At 39.7% G+C, this 18,090-nt stretch overlaps 1 protein-coding gene across 1 annotated transcript in view; it reads right to left on the reverse strand.

Annotated features, from left to right (window-relative positions):
* IGF2R (insulin like growth factor 2 receptor) overlaps positions 1 to 18,090 on the reverse strand; it is an 82,489-nt gene that overhangs the window by 46,648 nt on the left and 17,751 nt on the right. Inside the window, exons 4-15 of the mRNA XM_063124476.1 lie at positions 17,644 to 17,742; positions 16,086 to 16,218; positions 12,395 to 12,515; positions 11,593 to 11,710; positions 10,663 to 10,825; positions 9,038 to 9,209; positions 6,647 to 6,750; positions 5,403 to 5,567; positions 4,008 to 4,148; positions 3,285 to 3,431; positions 1,923 to 2,060; positions 930 to 1,071 (exon numbers count right to left, since the gene is read on the reverse strand). Of these exons, the coding sequence (XP_062980546.1) occupies positions 930 to 1,071; positions 1,923 to 2,060; positions 3,285 to 3,431; positions 4,008 to 4,148; positions 5,403 to 5,567; positions 6,647 to 6,750; positions 9,038 to 9,209; positions 10,663 to 10,825; positions 11,593 to 11,710; positions 12,395 to 12,515; positions 16,086 to 16,218; positions 17,644 to 17,742 (1,643 nt within the window). The remainder of the gene's footprint in view (positions 1 to 929; positions 1,072 to 1,922; positions 2,061 to 3,284; positions 3,432 to 4,007; positions 4,149 to 5,402; positions 5,568 to 6,646; positions 6,751 to 9,037; positions 9,210 to 10,662; positions 10,826 to 11,592; positions 11,711 to 12,394; positions 12,516 to 16,085; positions 16,219 to 17,643; positions 17,743 to 18,090) is intronic.

Below are 18,090 nucleotides of genomic sequence, written 5' to 3' on the forward strand. Positions count from 1 at the left end.
CCCTAAAAACTTCAAGAAAGAAGAATTTTGAAACTGAGAGGAGTTGCAAATGCAACTCATGAGATCGGGGCTGACTTGCTCTTTAAAGGAAAATATAAAAGTCAGCTGCAATCCAAACATCTACTTAAGGTAAGCCCAAGGGGTTGTGACAATGGGATGCTTGCCTTCAAAATAGTCTTCCTCTTGTGATTTAAGACAATGTATTTTTAAGGCCACAGCATCTAGCATAGTCTCAGCTCTTAGAAGGGATCCCAGGCACATTTTCTCAAAACTAAGTTCCATTAAATTCCCTAACAACTGTGTTATGGGGACAGAGGCTTTGCAGCGCAGTCTTATGCACGGTTACTCAGAAGACCGATTGTTCAATGAGGCTTACGCCCAGGAAACAGTATACAACAGTATATACTGGGATCTTTAGTACATTGCTGGCTGAAGAACAAAACTCAACAAGGGCTTGCCAATGGTTCCTCATCAAACTGGAGGAAGATATCAAGCAACAGAGATGATTGAGGACAAGAAACTAAGTCCTATAAGGGAAGATTGAAGGAATTGGTATATTAATACTAGAAAAGAGAAAACTGAAAGATAGGATAGCATGTTTCAAGTACCTAAAGTGTTGTCACATAAAAGAGGGCCACAACCTCTTCTCTATCACCCAAGGCTGTAGGACACGAAATAATAGGCTTAAGTCACAAGAAGGGAGATATAAGCCAAACATCAGGGAAAACTTCCTAACGTTCAAAGCACTCAGACAATGGAAGCAACTGCCTAGAGAGGTGGTGAGCTCTCCATCTCTGGAGATATTCAGGCAAAGAAAGGACAGCCATCTGTCAGGGATGCTTTAAACTTGATTCTTACACTGGACAAGGGCCCCCTTTCAATTCTGATTCTAGGCAGCCCACACAGGAAAAGGAATAAGCAATCCTTACTTTTTCTTTACTTGACATGCTGCAGACTGCAACTCACACGATGTGTTCGACACATTGCTACAAATACTGATGTAGAAGGTATAGCTAGTTGTATTTATTGTATAGGTCACATTCATCAGTGGCGATAAGTCAAAATAAACCCCTAAGTAGAAATAAAATCCTTGTTCAGTAAACAATGTATGAGTGCCCTTGATTCAAAGACAGTTCCCACAAGAGCAAATACATTCAAATGTGATTTAAGACTTCATGTCTTGTGTTGGTACTATTTATAGGTAACTGTTTAATATATACACTATATATGCACACACACAGTAGCCACAAACTTACAACAGTATCAAATGATGGCAGTCTGTCAGCAGTCATTAGCACTTGCTACAGCAACCCCAGAAACTAGCTCAAACAAACATTTCTCGGATGGGACTGTTCTGCAGAACTCTCTTCCACTCTGGAAACATCAGTTTGGCCTAGTTTCTGGGGTTTCTGTAGCAAGCGCAAGCTTCCCATTGTACTAGTAGTCATTCCTACCAGTGCAACAGCCTCATTGGATACTGTCCATTGTGACACTGTAAAGTTAAGAAAATGCCTAAAGCAATGTTTCGTTCCCAAGGCTCTACTGCTAGCTATGCACCAGCAGCCATTCATACATATTCAGTGTCAGAACAAAACTTATCCTCTTTAAAAAAAATAAATTAATAAATTTAAAGGATGGGGAAGAAAAGGATAAGTGAGGTTTAACCCACTTTAATTTGGTTTAGTAACTAGGGCTTAAATAGGATTCAGATTTCATTCTGGATCAAGCCTTCTTTTCTTTCTTTCTTTCTTTCTTTCTTTCTTTCTTTCTTTAAGGAGGTAGAAACAGCTCCAGCCTAGCTATAAAGGAAAAGTGATGCAAGATGAATAATGCAGCCAAATGAAAGGCTGAAGATGCTGAAATAGAGCAACAGTCCATGTCCCAGCCACTGCAAAATTATTTTGAACAGGTTAGTCACCTACCTGCTTGAGAATCAGAAACCCTGCAGTTGTTCCCTTTCGTTTTAGACAGGACACAGGCGGCAGCCGTATGCCATTCAAACTCATACAAGCAACCATCAGGACTAGAGTTAATCAAAATAGGAGCACTTTCCAGGTCACCTGGCAACAGAACAGTGAGAGAAATGCTGAACTCAATGGCCAGCCAGACATCCAATCATTTTCAAGAGGCTGATCAAAACGAAACAAAAATGACCAGAGGCTCCTCTGTTCAACTCACTTCTGAAACTACTTGATCCAGTTTACAATTAGTTATTGGCGCAAGCCAAGAGACTTGTTAACTCAGAGGAACCACTTGCTTCCATGACCTATGAGTGACCCCGATACAATTTTGAAAGATGGTCAGTGCCATATTATTTCCTACTTCATCTCCTCTCAACTGAGAAGCCCTAACCTTTTGATTCTCTCCACATGCAGAGACTCAAACAAACTGATGGCCATCTTTCACCCATCTCAGTTATATGAATTCCACATTTGAGATGGGGCAGCCAGAACTACATCCCATTTTAGGCACTGGTGTCCAGTTTTTGAAGATGTGGCTTCTGGGAGCAGCCACAGTTTGAGAATGGTTCAGAATTCAGACTTTAGAATCAGTTGTTTTTCATGGAATAGATGGGCCAAAGGAAACATCCAATTAATTCTCAATACTCCTGATGGAAAGTGTTTCTAGAAGAAGTTTAAAAAGAGTCAAGATGGTGGTAGTGTTTGATTTAGGAGACCTGGCTTCAAGTCCCTAGTCAGCCTAGTTTGGGCCAGTGAATGCTTTGGCTAGTCACTCTCTCAGCCTAGCCGATCTTAAAACATTGGGGAATACTGTGCCGAAGATGTGTGGGTGAAGGCTGGGGCTGTAATAGAAGTGGGTTAAATCCAACATCATGCAAGTGGAAGTCAGATAGCACAATGGGGTTTTTCTCCCTCTCTCCTCCCCTTCTGCAACCCTCCACACAACCCAGAAATCCACTCAGAAGGGCCTCTCATCCCAATTTTTAAGGGTGCATGATGGGAGGGGGAATCTTCCTCCTTCTGCTGAGGGAAGCAGTTTCATCAGCACAATGACCCCCACTGGACCCAGCCCAATGTATATTATAGGTGAAAGCAGAAAAAGAGGCAGCCATTTGGGCAGGTTTAGTGCAGCTCATGGGCCACATATTGAGCAGTGCAAAGCAGTCCTTGCAGTTGTGGAAAGGCAAACCAATTCTGGACACCAGCACTGATACTTTCACTGTTTTTCCAAACTTCGTGGAAGTCTCAAGTTTGCAAATGTATTAATAGATCTTGGTCTATTTGTGTGTGATTTTATTTTTTAAAACAACTCACAGTACTCACCAGGCTTGCATACAAGGAGTATCTTTGTTTCAGTTTTCTTGTTTAGTCCACATTTGTCACCATCTGAATAAAGAAGCTGAATATTCTCCCCAACTTTTGTGGGAGCAGACATAAAAGTCCCAAGATTTGTCGTACTATTGTCTTTTCCTAAAGCGCCATACACAAGAGAAAGACAGACATTTGCTTAAATCACAAGTTTTATGGAAATTTAAGTAGGAGGCTTAGTACAAAGACAAACCAAATCCCAAAACAAAACACCAAGTCAAACATATCCTATAAATCTAATGTGAAACCATTTTCTGCAGGAAGCTTTACACAACTTTCCCTAAAACATTTAATTGTCATCTCCAGCAGACATCCAGTACTTTCCTATTTTCTTTCACCACTTTGCCTGCTAATAGATTAAAATATCCATCGTTTCCTGTAATCAACAGTAGTTATAAGGATGTTAAAACCCTGTTTACTGAGCTTCTCAAAATACTTTTCAGGCAAGCTGCTTAAGGGGGCTTCATGCATTAGGACTTTTATGCAGAGACTGCACTGGTGACCCAAACATTTCATACAGTATTTTAGATATAAGAGGTGGAAGAAATGATAACATTAGAGATCACAAATTCTGCAGCATTTGTTCTGCACGCACAAAAACAAATGTCTATCAGTTCTGCAAGTAGATAAACAGCATAGCCTATATGCAGGGATGACCAGGTTCAATCATCAACTCACCAACAGAGCAAACAGATGCTTCTTTTGCACAGTTCATTGCGTCTCCCTTTTGAAGTACTTTGTGACAGACATTTATGAAAAAATGTTTCTTTTCTTCTTCAATGAGGTTACCATCTACAGCTTCCCAATTCTGCTCCAAATCTAGAATTAAGAAATCCCATTTTAGAATCTAAAATTTAGTTTAAAGCCCCTTTAAAGGCCATATTGTCTAGAGGATAAAATTGCACAAATGGTTTCCCAGCAAGAATGGCCACAAAGATGCTTGGCTGTGACAATCATGTTTGAGCAATGAGCAGAGTGAACTTCTGAAGGCTATTTAGTTTCTTCTTGTAAAGTGTTGTTGTTTTAAACACAAATGTAGCAGATAAAATGCATGTGTCATGCAGTTAGTAAAGCTGTTTAAGGACCCACCCAGAACCATCAGAGCAAAAGCTTGGTTTTTACTCCAGACAAGAGAAAAGATAGTCACAATTTGACAGATTCATTGACCTGGTTTATTTATTCATTTTTTTATATATTTAGAGTATTTTTATCCTGCACCTCAGCCAAAAAGGCTCCCGGAGAGGCTAACAATTGATCAGTAAAGGAGACTGGTTGAGTCAGTATGTTGACTGATGCAGCACATCCTTTACTGGTAAGGTACAGAGTTTATAGAATAGCAGTGGATAGGCCTTATTGCAAGCACCACATAAACTGGGGTACGATAAAACAGTAACAGCTTGAAACAAATTGGTAAATATTATATTAACCCATGACGAAGAGCATGAAGGCTATCTATCTGCCTACAAAGTCAAGTAACATCATGGGTTGGGTTGGGAGTGTTCTTTCCGGAGAGTTGTACACATCTTTTCTTCTCTCAAACCTAACTATTACTATAATCTCAGATCTTCACTGCCACTTTTGTCAAAGGTTGCAGCTAGGGCAAAACATGGTAGATCACTCTGAGCTATGGACAAGAGCAATATGCCAAGTATATTATATTAGGGCTTCAAGGGCTTGGCTGGTCTCTCTATAGGATTTTTCAGAATAGTTTAAATGCTTGTTTTAACTGCCTGTGATACATTCCTCAGAAAAACACTTGACTACTTTTGCGACCCTAAAGTTGCATTGAATGCATCCAATTGAATGCATCAAATCCACATGTGCACTGTGTTCAAATGGCCAGTGATACACCATAAATGACAAACTCTTTGTTTTGGAAGATTACCAAAGTCTGATTATTGGCCAAGCAGACACACTCTCTGGCATTATTTAGGATTGTTCTTAAAACCAGCTAGTTAAGTGTATATATTTTTTTACAGTTTTCAGTATTACCTATCAAGACATCTGAGGTAAGGCAAAACCAATAATTAAAAATGTAGTGTGTAACTTAACAACGTTCAAAGAGATCCGTACCAGAATGACGAATCAGCGGTGTCAAGTCATAGCGTTTCTTCTCATCAGCAACCATGCAAGGAATATCTTCCTTTTCTCCAACACACGCATATTTGGTCTGCCAGGTGAAGTAATACGAGCAGTCCGTTTCAACTGCAAATTCTGGCTTTCCTTTGCCATCGTTGTCTTTGATAAGTTCAGAAAAATACAGATTAAATGGATAAGCAAGAACAAGGAAAATATAAAAAATATAGAAGACCAACATATGAATTAACACAGAGCTTTATAGCTACAGACAATTCTGGAGGAGCTAAAAACCAGTCTAAAAAATATTAAAAACCTAAGAAAGACTATTCAACCTAGCATCTAAAAAGATGTGAAATTTGACGCTATGGACTCTCATCAGCTAGAACAGCTGATGAGGGTCCATAGCAGAAGTGCTACCAGCAATCTGGTGGCCATCCATCTGATCATCAAAAGTAGTGTAGCCAGAGATGGGCCTTTAATACTGCTCTTCATAACTGGGCAAATTAATGTGCAAGCACAGGGACACTGATCAACAGTCACTGCTTTCTACGCTTGCAAAGTACTCCTCCTGCTTGCAAGGGAAGCAGCAGCAACCACTTCCCTGCATGGCACAGGAGAGAAGAGCCATTGCAAGCACAGGCTTTACCTGGTGCCGACATGGTCATCTTTAGAGCACCAGGTAAAGACCACCCTCTACTCTCAGGCATTTAATGGTATATGATGAGGCATCTATGTCTGCTGGTTTAGAACAGGTCTATTAGAAAAAGCATTTTGCATTTATACTGTTTTAAGGTGTTTATATTGCTTTAATTTTTCTTTGTTATACATTTTAGACTATTTTTTATTATGTTGCATGTTGAAATTTTATGAATTGTTGTAATCCACCTGGAGAGCTTCGGTATAGAAATGAAATCTCTAAGTAAATACTATACGGTATGCAGAATGCAAAAAGAAGGAACACACATCTCAACTAATTCCTAGCCCTATAATTCTCACATTTCCCCACAATTTTCATATATGAATTCTTTTCGACCCTCCCCCTCACTCAAATGGTTTTAAAAAAAATAGAACGGAAATTTTGGCACAACACTAAGATAAATGTAACATATTTATTTATAAGTATCTATACTAGCACATGACTCTGGCCCTCTAAAAATACTGTTTCTAACATCCAAAGCAAAAGCAAACATGTTGCTCAAAGCAAACCATAGATATTAGGTAACTAGCTTGTTCATCACCTGCTGTTTGATTGCATTCAAAGTTTATGACAGTCATTCGCTGGAAACCAGAGCTGCAAGTATCTCCTCCAGGATAGGTTAGAATGAGGTCCCCATCAGAATACCTGATTTCAAAGCCACAAGATTCTAATTAGATAAGGACTTATCAGAAGCCCACCATAAAAGGAAACCAAATAAAAATGGCTTATATGAGATGAACAACTTGGACTTAAACAGCCACAAAGGTTCAACTTCGAAGCATTTATTATCCATTTTAAGCTCAAATTTTAGGAATCCGACTACATATTCACTAAAATTGTCACAGACTAAGTTCTCTAACTTGTGCACAGCTTCTTGAACTTGTCATGCTCAGGTCAGGTTAAAAAGCACAGTTGCATCAAAGCAATATTTTCAGACAGGCAAATGGAACAGTGTATCTTCTGGATTATCTTGCTTTATTCATCTATTGGACCTATATACTCTCCTTCTTGATACTCATTTCTGTCTGTGCCCTAGCTTTGTATTCTTAGATAGAAGAATTTCAGCTACTCCCTTCTACCACCACCACCACCAGTAAATTATATGAACATCAGTGCAATTCTATACATGTCTACTCTGACGCAAGCACCACTGAGCTCAATGGGAATTCCACTCATGCAAGCGGGTGTAGGATTGCAGTTCAAAGGATATATACTAGAAAAAGGACTATTGCTCATTATACAGTATTTATTCTCTGTAGTTTCAGGATTGCCAATGTTGCAGTTTTGCCATAAAGGTTTCATAATCCAGGGGAGATATGGCTGGCTCGATAGAGAATATATTCACACACACGTACATGTGTAGATATGCATGCACATGCATGTAGAGAGAGACAGAGATAATGCTACAATTTACTTTGAAAAGGAGGCAGCATGGCTTAGGTACTATGCCTGGCACAGCCCCCCCCCCTAAAAAAAAATTACATTCAGGGCCAAGAGTCTGAACACACGGACCTGGTGCAGTATAAGCAAGTTTCACCTTTGTTCCAGGCCTGAAGCATTGCTTCCACAGTGTTTTGTTGTTGTTTATAATGTACACTGAGAAAACACACATGGAATTTCATTTCTCAGATGAAGTTAAAGCACCAACACTTGCTGGTTCTTATTTTACTAAAAAAATATCCCTGCTTAATGTAGAAACCATTTCTCCCCTCATTAAGCTTCAATTAAGTCCACCGTTATTTATTTATTTATTTATTTATTTATTTATTTATAGTATTTCTATCCTGCTCCTCAGCCAAAAAAGGCTCCTGGAGTGGCTTACAATCAATCAGCAAAGACAACAATCGCTGCCCTCAGGTTTACAATCTAAAAAAGACAAAATACACAAAAAGGCGATGGGGAGGGAAAAGGAACTAAAAATTAAATAGACTGTCAGCAGGCCGGTTGGGAAGGCCCTGCTCCCCACTGACTACATCTCCCAGAGGAGAAGGCCCTGATGTTCCCTTTGCCTCCTCCCTCCCTCCTCTTACCCACATAGGGCATGTCTAGACCATTATTATTATTATTATTTATTTATATAGCACCATCAATGTACATGGTGCTGTACAGAGTAAAAGTAAATAGCAAGACTCTGCCGCATAGGCTTGGAGGATCTCATGATATTCTGCTCGAGAGATCCTCCTCTTTGTATAGACGCATGCGACATCCCAGGAGGAATGTTGCACCCGCCATTTTCTTTCTTTTCTTTTTTTTAACAGAGATGAGTGCACTTGCGCTCCAACAGAACTGTAAGTTCTGTGGATGCACAGGGATGATCCCGGGACGATCCCCGGGATGAACACTGTTCTAAACATGGCCACAGGCATTGTTGTCAGCCCTGTGAGGGTTGGGTGGGGATGGGAGTCCAATTGGAGCAGGCTCCCATGTTCCCTTTGCCTGATCCTTCGCTCCAGAAGTTTAAGACAGTGTACTGTTACCACATACTTCGGATTAACTAAGGGCTCATCAGATCCTCAACTCTCTGCTTGGGCCTTTACTTGGTTTATACTGCAGTTAAGAAAGAATAGGCACTCTGGGGGATGAACAAACAAAATGAAAGCCTCAAGGCAAGGACATAAAGGAAGAAATATTATAGTTCGTGTTTAGAGCAAAAGTGAACAGGTAACAAGGCTTTTTTTGAGGGCTGAACAGTTAAGTACAGCTTTCAGTGTCATGAAAATACCTTCATTCAGAAATATAATTATCTGCCTAATCAGGTTTTTTTTTCTTTTAAAACTTTAAGTGTCACAAACACGCAGCAGTGCCAATGTCTGGCAGGACTGTCCTTCACACGTAACTTTGGCAATTCCCTGAAGTCTCTGCACAGCATTAAAAAGCTTTTGCTTTTAACAGATAATGCTTATGAAATAGCTTCAGAGAATTAAGTACTGACCTGAGGGTTTGATTGGCAAACCTTCCTGCCACTTTGTGCTGTTTATTTTGAGGTTTGAATTGGCAGGATGAAACATATTCATCATTGCAGCTACCTCCAGTTGTTTTCCCACATACGTTCAGGTAATAGTGATACTCTTCATTGTGCTTAGCAATGTAAGGTGACACAGCATCTAAAGAAAGGGAGACTATGACTGAACCACATCTTCAGTACAAGTATGTAGGCAACTATACACACTGAAATAAGCAGTTAAAGCAATAACACTTGAATAATCAACCATTACATTGTTATGACCTACTTGTGTGTCACCGCATTTATCACTTTCCACATGGTTGCATCACTTTTCAGCTCCTTCCATTAGCTACTTCAAAAGCCCATGCAGACACACCCTTAAAGATTCAGCTGCAGGACGATCTAAGCCAGGGGTGGGCAGAAAGTAGATTCCCAGATGTTTTGGATTTCAAGTCCCAGTAGCCCATGCCAGCATGTCTAATGATCAGGAATGCTGGGTGTTGAAGTCCCAAGCATCTGGAGACTTGCCCCCCTAATTAAAGCCACACATTTTGTTTATGTAAACAAATATTGCAACTCCAGGTTCCTTCACAAACAGCATCTTTCTTTTTTCTTTCATACTCAAATTCAAACTATAAGCTATGAGCTACAGCAGATAGAAGAGCAACTCCAGCTTTAGTGAAGATAGGTAGTATAGTCCTGCATGGCATTGTACCCACTTGCATTGGCTTCCATATACGTTTCCGAGCCCGATTCAAGGTGCTAGTTTTAACCTATAAAGCCTTACACGGCTTGGGACCACAATACCTGATGGAACGCCTCTCCCGACATGAACCTACCCGTACACTGCATTCAACATCCAAGGTCCTACTCTGGGTGCCTACTCCAAGGGAAGCTTGGAGAACGGCAACAAGAGAGAGGACCTTTTCTGTGGTGGCCTCCCAATTGTGGCACAATCTCCCTGACGAGGCCCACCTGACGCTGACATTGTTATCTTTTCAGTGCCAGGTTAAGACTTTTCTCTTCTCCCAGGCATTTAGCAATATGTAATTAGCCTGGGTTTGTTTTTGTATGTTTCTGTGGTTTTAAGTTGTATGTTTTTGTGACTTAAAATTTTTGTATATTGTTTTTAAGTGTTTTTATCCTATGTAAACCTCCCAGAGAGCCTCAGCTATGGGGCGGTATACAAATGTAATAATGATAATGATGATGATGATAATAATAATAATAATAATAATAATAATAATAATAATAATAGAATTGTTTGTGTTAAGCATGTTCCTATCTATAATGTTCATTGTATAGGAATAGCTAACCTATCAAGGAGAAAGCTGAGTTAAAAGCCTTCTCACTGATCTACTAGTGCTGTATGAGCAGAAAGATACATAATGGAAACGAGTGTGTCCCCGTCCCCCCCAAATTTCCCTGTGAGTTCTAGTGGTGACACAATCCTTTGTGAACAGTACCACATGCCTGCATTAAACTTTCATTCCCTCAGAACTGGGGCTTGCTAAAAAGCAGGATGCTGCACAGCAGACATTGAAACAGCAGCTAGTGAGTTCTTATTTGCACAAATACCCTTGTTCCATCTTTAAGAGAAGGTGGATGCTTACCTGGAGGTTGTTGGAGGGCTGTCAAATTCACATAAATACCATGCTGTTCATTGGTCAGAACGCAGTTGTTACTCTCTAAGTAGTCCCGTTGACAGGCAGACTCTGTGACCCATTCAATCTCATACCGGCAGTTGCTTTGAGCAGTGAGCCTGGGCTGTGTGTCCTGATGAAAAGGGAAAGTATAAAATAAAAGTGCTTCATTTAGGCAGATCCAAGGCACAGCCCCATAATTCACAGTCTGAAGAATGAGGAAACATAGGCACACACCTGTTTCACACAAATAATAAGAACAATGTGCAACAAGATTGACCAGTGTCATAGATTGCATCAAAACTCTAAGGAGATGAGGTGCACCCTTATGGCTTAACTCGATCCTGAACTCCCCTGGTGGTGCAACACATATGCACCACTTGTGTCTAACATACACTCACGTAATACTTAATGTTTTTACTGAAGTGACAGAGCCAGCCCCACTATTAAGCAGTGACTTTAGACAGCTAATTTTGGGTGTCCTGAAAGGGAAGTTCAATTCATTATTGGCTCCATTCAGAAGTCACCTTAGACCATTGCTTTAACCACGGTGATTAAGCCAGAAAGCCAGGCCGTGTTGAGAAGACCCCCTAAAACCATGGTTTTAACCACGGTGAATAAGCCTTTTTGCCTTAGTCACTGTGGTTAAAGCCGTGGTTTAAGGTGTCTTCTGAACAGGGCCATTGTATTTTTACTGACAGGGAGACACAATGGCATTTTCTGTCTCAAATGCCAAAATAATCTGACCATCTTTGGGTACTGTGAACCTTGACTTGGGGGAATGGGGCACATTTGCCTCAGGCAGCAAAATGCCTTGGGAAGTGGAAATGCACCAGTTTGTTTATTTTAGGCCTTAGGAGTTGATGCATCAGTTTCTCTATCCAAGCAACAAGCCCCTACCTCTCTTCTCCTTCCCTGTGGGCACACAAAAGTAATCGTCACTGCCGGATCATGGTCGTCACAGAAGTCTGGCCTCTTGTCGCTATTTTCAAATTTTGTTTCATACCTCAGCAAAAGCCTGGAAGACAAAGCCACATTACATTCAACAAGAAAAAGTAGCAGTTCAAGATGGTAGATTCATGAAGAATATGACAGTGGAATGGAACAGAATACAGCTACTTTTGTAATATTTTCAAATAATTTTAGTTTAGGTGGTCGCTTGCATATTAGTTTGATACTGTTCTACCATTTGTAACAAATGCAGGGAGGGAGGGGAAGAGAATTGGACTGCTGTTTGGCATATAACTCCCAGAGTGGTGTAGAGTCAAAAATAGAATTACAACACACCAGCATAAAAATAATAACATAGAAGTACAGAAACAACAGCCATAAATCTAGTAACATCAGAAATGCTAGAAAATAAAACTAAAAATATTTATACAAACATGTTAATAACTTCTTTGGCACTATCTTCCCCTTACCCAGGAAGAGTAAAAAAAATAAATTTAAAGTGCAAAAAAAGTTTCTAGGCTGTTCTTATAGTGATTTTTAATTGTGCCCTAATGAACGTTAACATCTTTGGGCTAAATTAATTCCTGGGCTGTAAATTAAAGAAAGTTCACAAAAGAGAACTCTCAAGGCATCAACATTCCCAATAGCTGCACAAAAATTAGAGGACTGAACTTTACATTTTTACTTGTCTATTATGTGTCTTCGATCCAATGCTAATCTCTTAAAACTATCACAAGGACTTCAGACATACCTGTCTTTATCAAGCTTTTGGAGTGATTCTTTAGGATGCCCCAGGTCAAATGCATCGCTACCTTTCAACAGACACGCTGCACTGTCATCAGGACAATTCTTGTCTTTACCAGATGACTTCCCTGTTAATACAATGTCAGATATTACGCCAATACCATATTTTACATTATAGGAGAAATAAGACCTGAAGGGCACAATCCTATGCAAATTTAGACAGAAAAAGTCCTACAAATCTCAGCATTTCCCAGCCAGCATGGGGCATGCGTACAACTGTTCCCCAACACACATAGGTTGGAACCTTAGCATGTTAACTCCTCCCGCCCATGCTCCCCAGCCCTGCAACTATGTCTTCCAGCCAGAGAAACAAAATTCTCTACTCCAATCAGTGATCTGTTAAAGGTTTGAAATACAATTTATTCTCTCTGTTTGAGTAATACTTTTAATAGATCAACTCAAAAGATGCACAAAATGGGAGATTTCTTCACCAGGCAAGAAGTTACAAAAGGGTTGATTTGATGTTGAAGTCTGGAAGTCCACATCACACCAGCCTATCCTTGCTATTTCCTATCCCACCCACCCCCCAATCTGTTTTTTTGTAACATCTTGCCTGACAAAGAGATCTGGAGACTTCAAAAGCTTCAACATGTGGGACCTTTGGGTTGACCGAATAAAGCAGGGGTCCCCAACCTTTTTGGACCCATGGACACATTTGGGAATTTGAGAAACTGCTGTGGGCACCAAAACAAAACACCTAATCACTGGATCGCTGCTTTAGCTTCTACCTGTCATCTCTATGGAACTTAGGCTGCTTCCTGTTCAACAAAATGGTTGTTTCGTGTCTATTGGTCACCACAATGTCTCTTTAATAAAGGATTGTCTAACCTGGTTAATTGCTGGCGGCTAATGCTTCTTTGAAACACATGTTTTGGCAATGTTCAGGAGTTGCTTCTTTTTGAAGGGATGTTATTAAGCAGATAAATTTTGTACTTGAATAGTCTTTAATATTTACTGATATACATGCTCTTTTAAATAATTTATGTGCTTCATGGAAATTAACAAATGGATTCCCTGCACCCTTTTGACATCAATTACAAAATTATCATATAAATGCCACCTTCAAATATATAGTGATTTGGATATTTGGTTCTATTTTGCTGAGGCCTATGTAAAATTGCTAAAAAGTTGTATGCATTTCATATAAAGCCATGTACATATATTCAACACACACACAAGAATGGGTGCCCACGGGAACCACAGTGGGGATCCCTGGAATAAAGGCATTATCCTAATAGGGAAACTGGTTATGTTTGTAAGTCATCTAGAGAGATTATCCTGTAAGGCAGCCTAAAACTCCTTTAAATAGAATTGTAGACAAATCTTGAGTCCAGATATATTAACCCTATCAGGTATTATGCTTAGGGAAGATTTCGACTCTCAAGCTATTATTAATAACTCGGACAAGCGAGTCATGCTTGTTTCAATAAAAAGGGTTGATCTATGGATTAGCTATCAATTAATATTAGAATATAAGCAGCATCAAATATTTTGATTCAATATATTCAAGTGGGTCAGTTTGCACAAATAGCCCACTGTGGCTTACTTATTGTACGATGGTTAAACAGCCCTCACATAACCCAACAACAGACTATTGTTTATACTAGGGTTGTTCAACCTTCACATCACCCCTGCTGCCTGGGTTTGCAAAACATGACAACCTGCAGCTGGGCACTGAATTTTTAAATCCTGCACAGCACACACGGCAGCCCACTGTGGCTTAAATAAGCCATGATGGGCTATTTTGATGGTGCAAAATGAGTCATTATATTATAGGGAAAACGTCAGGAGAGAGGCTTAGAAAGCAAATTTATCTGAATAGCAAATCCTGTAAGAAGCAGGAACAAGAGGGAATGTACCTAGAACATTTAACATCTTAATGGAAAAGAAATACATGATGTAGTAGAATAATGGAAAAGAGACTGGGAGTCTGGCAATATATTTGGAACACATGGGAGGTGTTTCCTATAAAACTCATCTTAAGAAAAACTCAGTATAATTTTTATCTATATTATATCTCAGCCCAACCAGGTGTTGGTTTATGGTTTAAAAAAAAAGTAATACTAACATTTACACTTTGCAATTATTGCTTATATTCCTAATGTATTTGAAGTCTGATTGTTAGGACATATGTATGTGTTAGAAAGAAAAATCATGATTTATTCAACTCATGTTGCAAAGATACATACATCAAAAGTTTTGAAGAACACGAACACACATAATGTAAAGAACTGTCTGCTTAGATTTTGGAAGGTGGCTATAACAGAAAACCGAACTCTTTAAGTAAAATTAAACTAAACTAATATTCACATGGATTTGTTTTATATAACATGGTGATGAATTTTGCCTACATACCATAAATTGAGACAGGTATATGGGTTCAAAAATGTAGCTTTGAATACTGGAAAAAATATAATTATGATTTGAATGATCTATTGGATCCTCTTTCCTTAATGTTGCTGTTGCTTTTTATTATAAATAATTCATCTCACCCTTCCATTTATGTAATTGATGCAATAGCCAGTTTGGGATATACATCCCAAATGCAAATCTTAAATGTTGAAGGAGTTGTTTATTTCAGACAAGAGACATCAGGTAACTTTAGTGATTTGAGTCACTAGAGGTTGCAACTACTTAATACAAGAATTATTCAAGAAGTTTGGCAGAGATGGCCAAACTTATGCATTTGTAAGAGAAAAATCAACAGTTTCATTTGTATTGGACTGGAAACCTGATAGAATATTTGCAAGAGTTGGAAAAAAATGATTTATATGTCTTTGAATTCAATATATAATGTCGGGGGAGTTAGTACACAATACAGTGCTGGATGAGAGAAGTAATGATGATATAATGTTACTGTATTTAAGGAACTAACTAGTAAGAACAGATAGCCCATATGTCTGACATGAAGAATGTCTTAAATGTAATACGGCCTTGTATGTTGTGTATGTGTGATTTTAGTAGTAGTATTGTCTTGTTTGTTAAGTTTTGTCTTTTGGTGTAGAAAACAATAGAATTGTTGAAATAGCAAAAGAATTCTGCATGCATTATGCCAGAGCAATTCCTCATAGGAAAAAAAAACTTGGCCATGCCTGGCTCCTTTGTTAGCAAAGTTTCAAAATGGTTGGTGAATTGGCACAGGGCCAAATACCATTAGCAAGTCACTTGAAACAACTGCCTGGGGACTCACTACGGACTAGAAAACTCAGTACCCCAGCTGCCACCTTCGGCTCATAAATACAGGCTAAAAGCCTCTAAGTAGCAGACTTGAAGCCTTTTATGAGAGTTGGGATAAGCAGCGGAAAACCAATGGAAAGAAGCATAGCAATTATGAGGAATGAGAGACAGAGAAAGTACAAGCAAAGGAAGATTTTTAAAAAATGATAACATGGAGTATCTTGGATGGAACAGAGGATGTTTCTGAGCTTGGGGCTCTGAAACATGCCCGGATATTCTTTTACCACAGGAAGAAAACATGCTTCAACCTGGTTAATAAATATATACCAGACTGCTCTCAGAATGGCTACTTTCAAGTCAACACACATGCGTACACACAAACACAGACAAGTTCGAATCAGATTAAAAAAACAGAAAGCAGGCTAAACTATGGTATATTTCATGTACACTAAGGTTCAGACCTATGTTTCTACAGATATTGATGTACAGCTCCACGTCCTCATCCGAGTCCTCTACCAAGTAGCCACCAGAAGTCAAAATCAATGGGTTCAAATCACGTTTCTTCAAGTCTTCATCAAATACATAGCAGGGCACCTAAAAATGTAAACATACCAGTGACAAAGAGATTACACTATCTCAAAGACATTACAGGATGTAATTCTGTTTGTCAAACACATAGTCACTCCAGTCCAGCAACAGAGATCTGTCCATGTTTCAACATGCACTCATTCAACAGTATTGGGTAAAAGGCGGAATACTAATAAATGAATGAATAAATAAATAAATAAAGGGCACTCAAGCAAAGCTACTAGGTATTGCACACAACTAGAGCCAGGTTGAAAGGTCCTAGAAAGGACCACCACAACCTGGAACCCCCACCCCACCCCTGTGGCTCCTCTTTACTCACTAGCACAAACACAACAGCACTGAGAAGCAGTCACCTCTGCTACCTACATGGCTTGTGGCAGGCAGCTGTAGGGCACCTGCGGAAGTCACATGGACCCCTCCAGGGTCAACGGAGACTTCTGGATTGAGGCAGCAGCAGCCAATCACCCTGGGAAGCCAGCAATCACACGGAGCAGCAGCCGATCGCCCTGGGAAGCCGGCAATCGCGTGGGGAAGCCAGCAATTGTACTGAGGACAATAAGTTGTAATAAGTACAACTTATTACAACTGAGGAGTTGTAGGTTGTATGGTGAGCCTAGGGCTATGCAAGAAAATGGCGGATCCATCATAAAATGGCGGATCTGCCATGAAATGGCCTCCATGATTTGGACTTCCGAATCCAAGGCCTGAGGCTTGCACAGTCCTACTGCCAACTCTCTCCCTGCCTCCCGCCTCATACTCTCCCTTTGCCAGATTTACTTATCCTGTTGAAGGGGGGCAGGGAACTGCCAAGCTTAAGGCTTGGTAATTGTACTGAGCACCTTCAGAACTGGTCCCCAAAATGAATGGATAATTTAAAAGTGAAACAAGCAAAATTAAAGTTTTACATAATACTTTAGTTCAGGGATGGGCATCTTCTGAACCTCCAGATGTTTCAGCCTACTATTCCCATGATTCTTCACCACTGGCTATGCTGGCTACAGCAGAAGGGGGCTGTAGGCTGAAACATCTGGAGGGCCACATGTTGTCCACTGTGCTTCGGTTGAATCCATGACATCACTAGAAACCTGACAATAAATGGTTTTCAGAAGCACTGGTTTTAAACAAAATGGATCTTTGGATCTTTGAATTTGCAAGATAATGGGAAACTGAGACTGCAGTCATAAAACATACTAGGGCAACAATCCCCAATTGGTGTCCTTCAAGTGTATTGAACTACAACTTCCAGCATTCCTAGCCACTGGCCATGCTGGCTGGAACTGATGGGAGTTGACGTCCAAAACACCTGGAGGGCATTAGAAGGTGGTTCTAGTGTGTCAGGCCCCTTATTGAACCTAACTGGACTTACTTCTGAGTAAACATGCATAGGATTGCAATATACATCACTGAATGTTTGCCTAGAACTTGTATTACCTCTCCTGTTGATTTGAACAAATCCTTTTTGCAAGCAAGAAACGTTTTCCACTCAAAGTAGTGCACGCATTCAGTCGAAGTCACAAATTCTGGGGAACCCTAATTTAAAAAGTGGTGAGATAAAACATTTGACATTTCACACTTTGAAGCAGAAAACAAAGCTTAATTTCATCTAACAGCTAACACACTTTAAAAGAAACTAATCAACAAAAGCTAGAATAGTGCTCTAGCAGGTAATTCACTGTTGATTGATCTTTTTAGACATGAGCATATTTCATAACCAAATGTATAATGAAACTGGAATGTGGAAATACATACATACACACAGGCCAACAAGTAAGATACTTGGGAAAACAAGCCAGTGTAATCATCTGGGAACTTAAGTACAGAGCAACTATTCATTGCTCAATAACAATCATGCACCAATTTATCTCCAGTATTGTAGCA

Source organism: Elgaria multicarinata, chromosome 4 (genome assembly GCF_023053635.1).
Source record: "Elgaria multicarinata webbii isolate HBS135686 ecotype San Diego chromosome 4, rElgMul1.1.pri, whole genome shotgun sequence".
In the NCBI taxonomy this organism is placed as follows: Eukaryota; Metazoa; Chordata; class Lepidosauria; order Squamata; family Anguidae; genus Elgaria; species Elgaria multicarinata.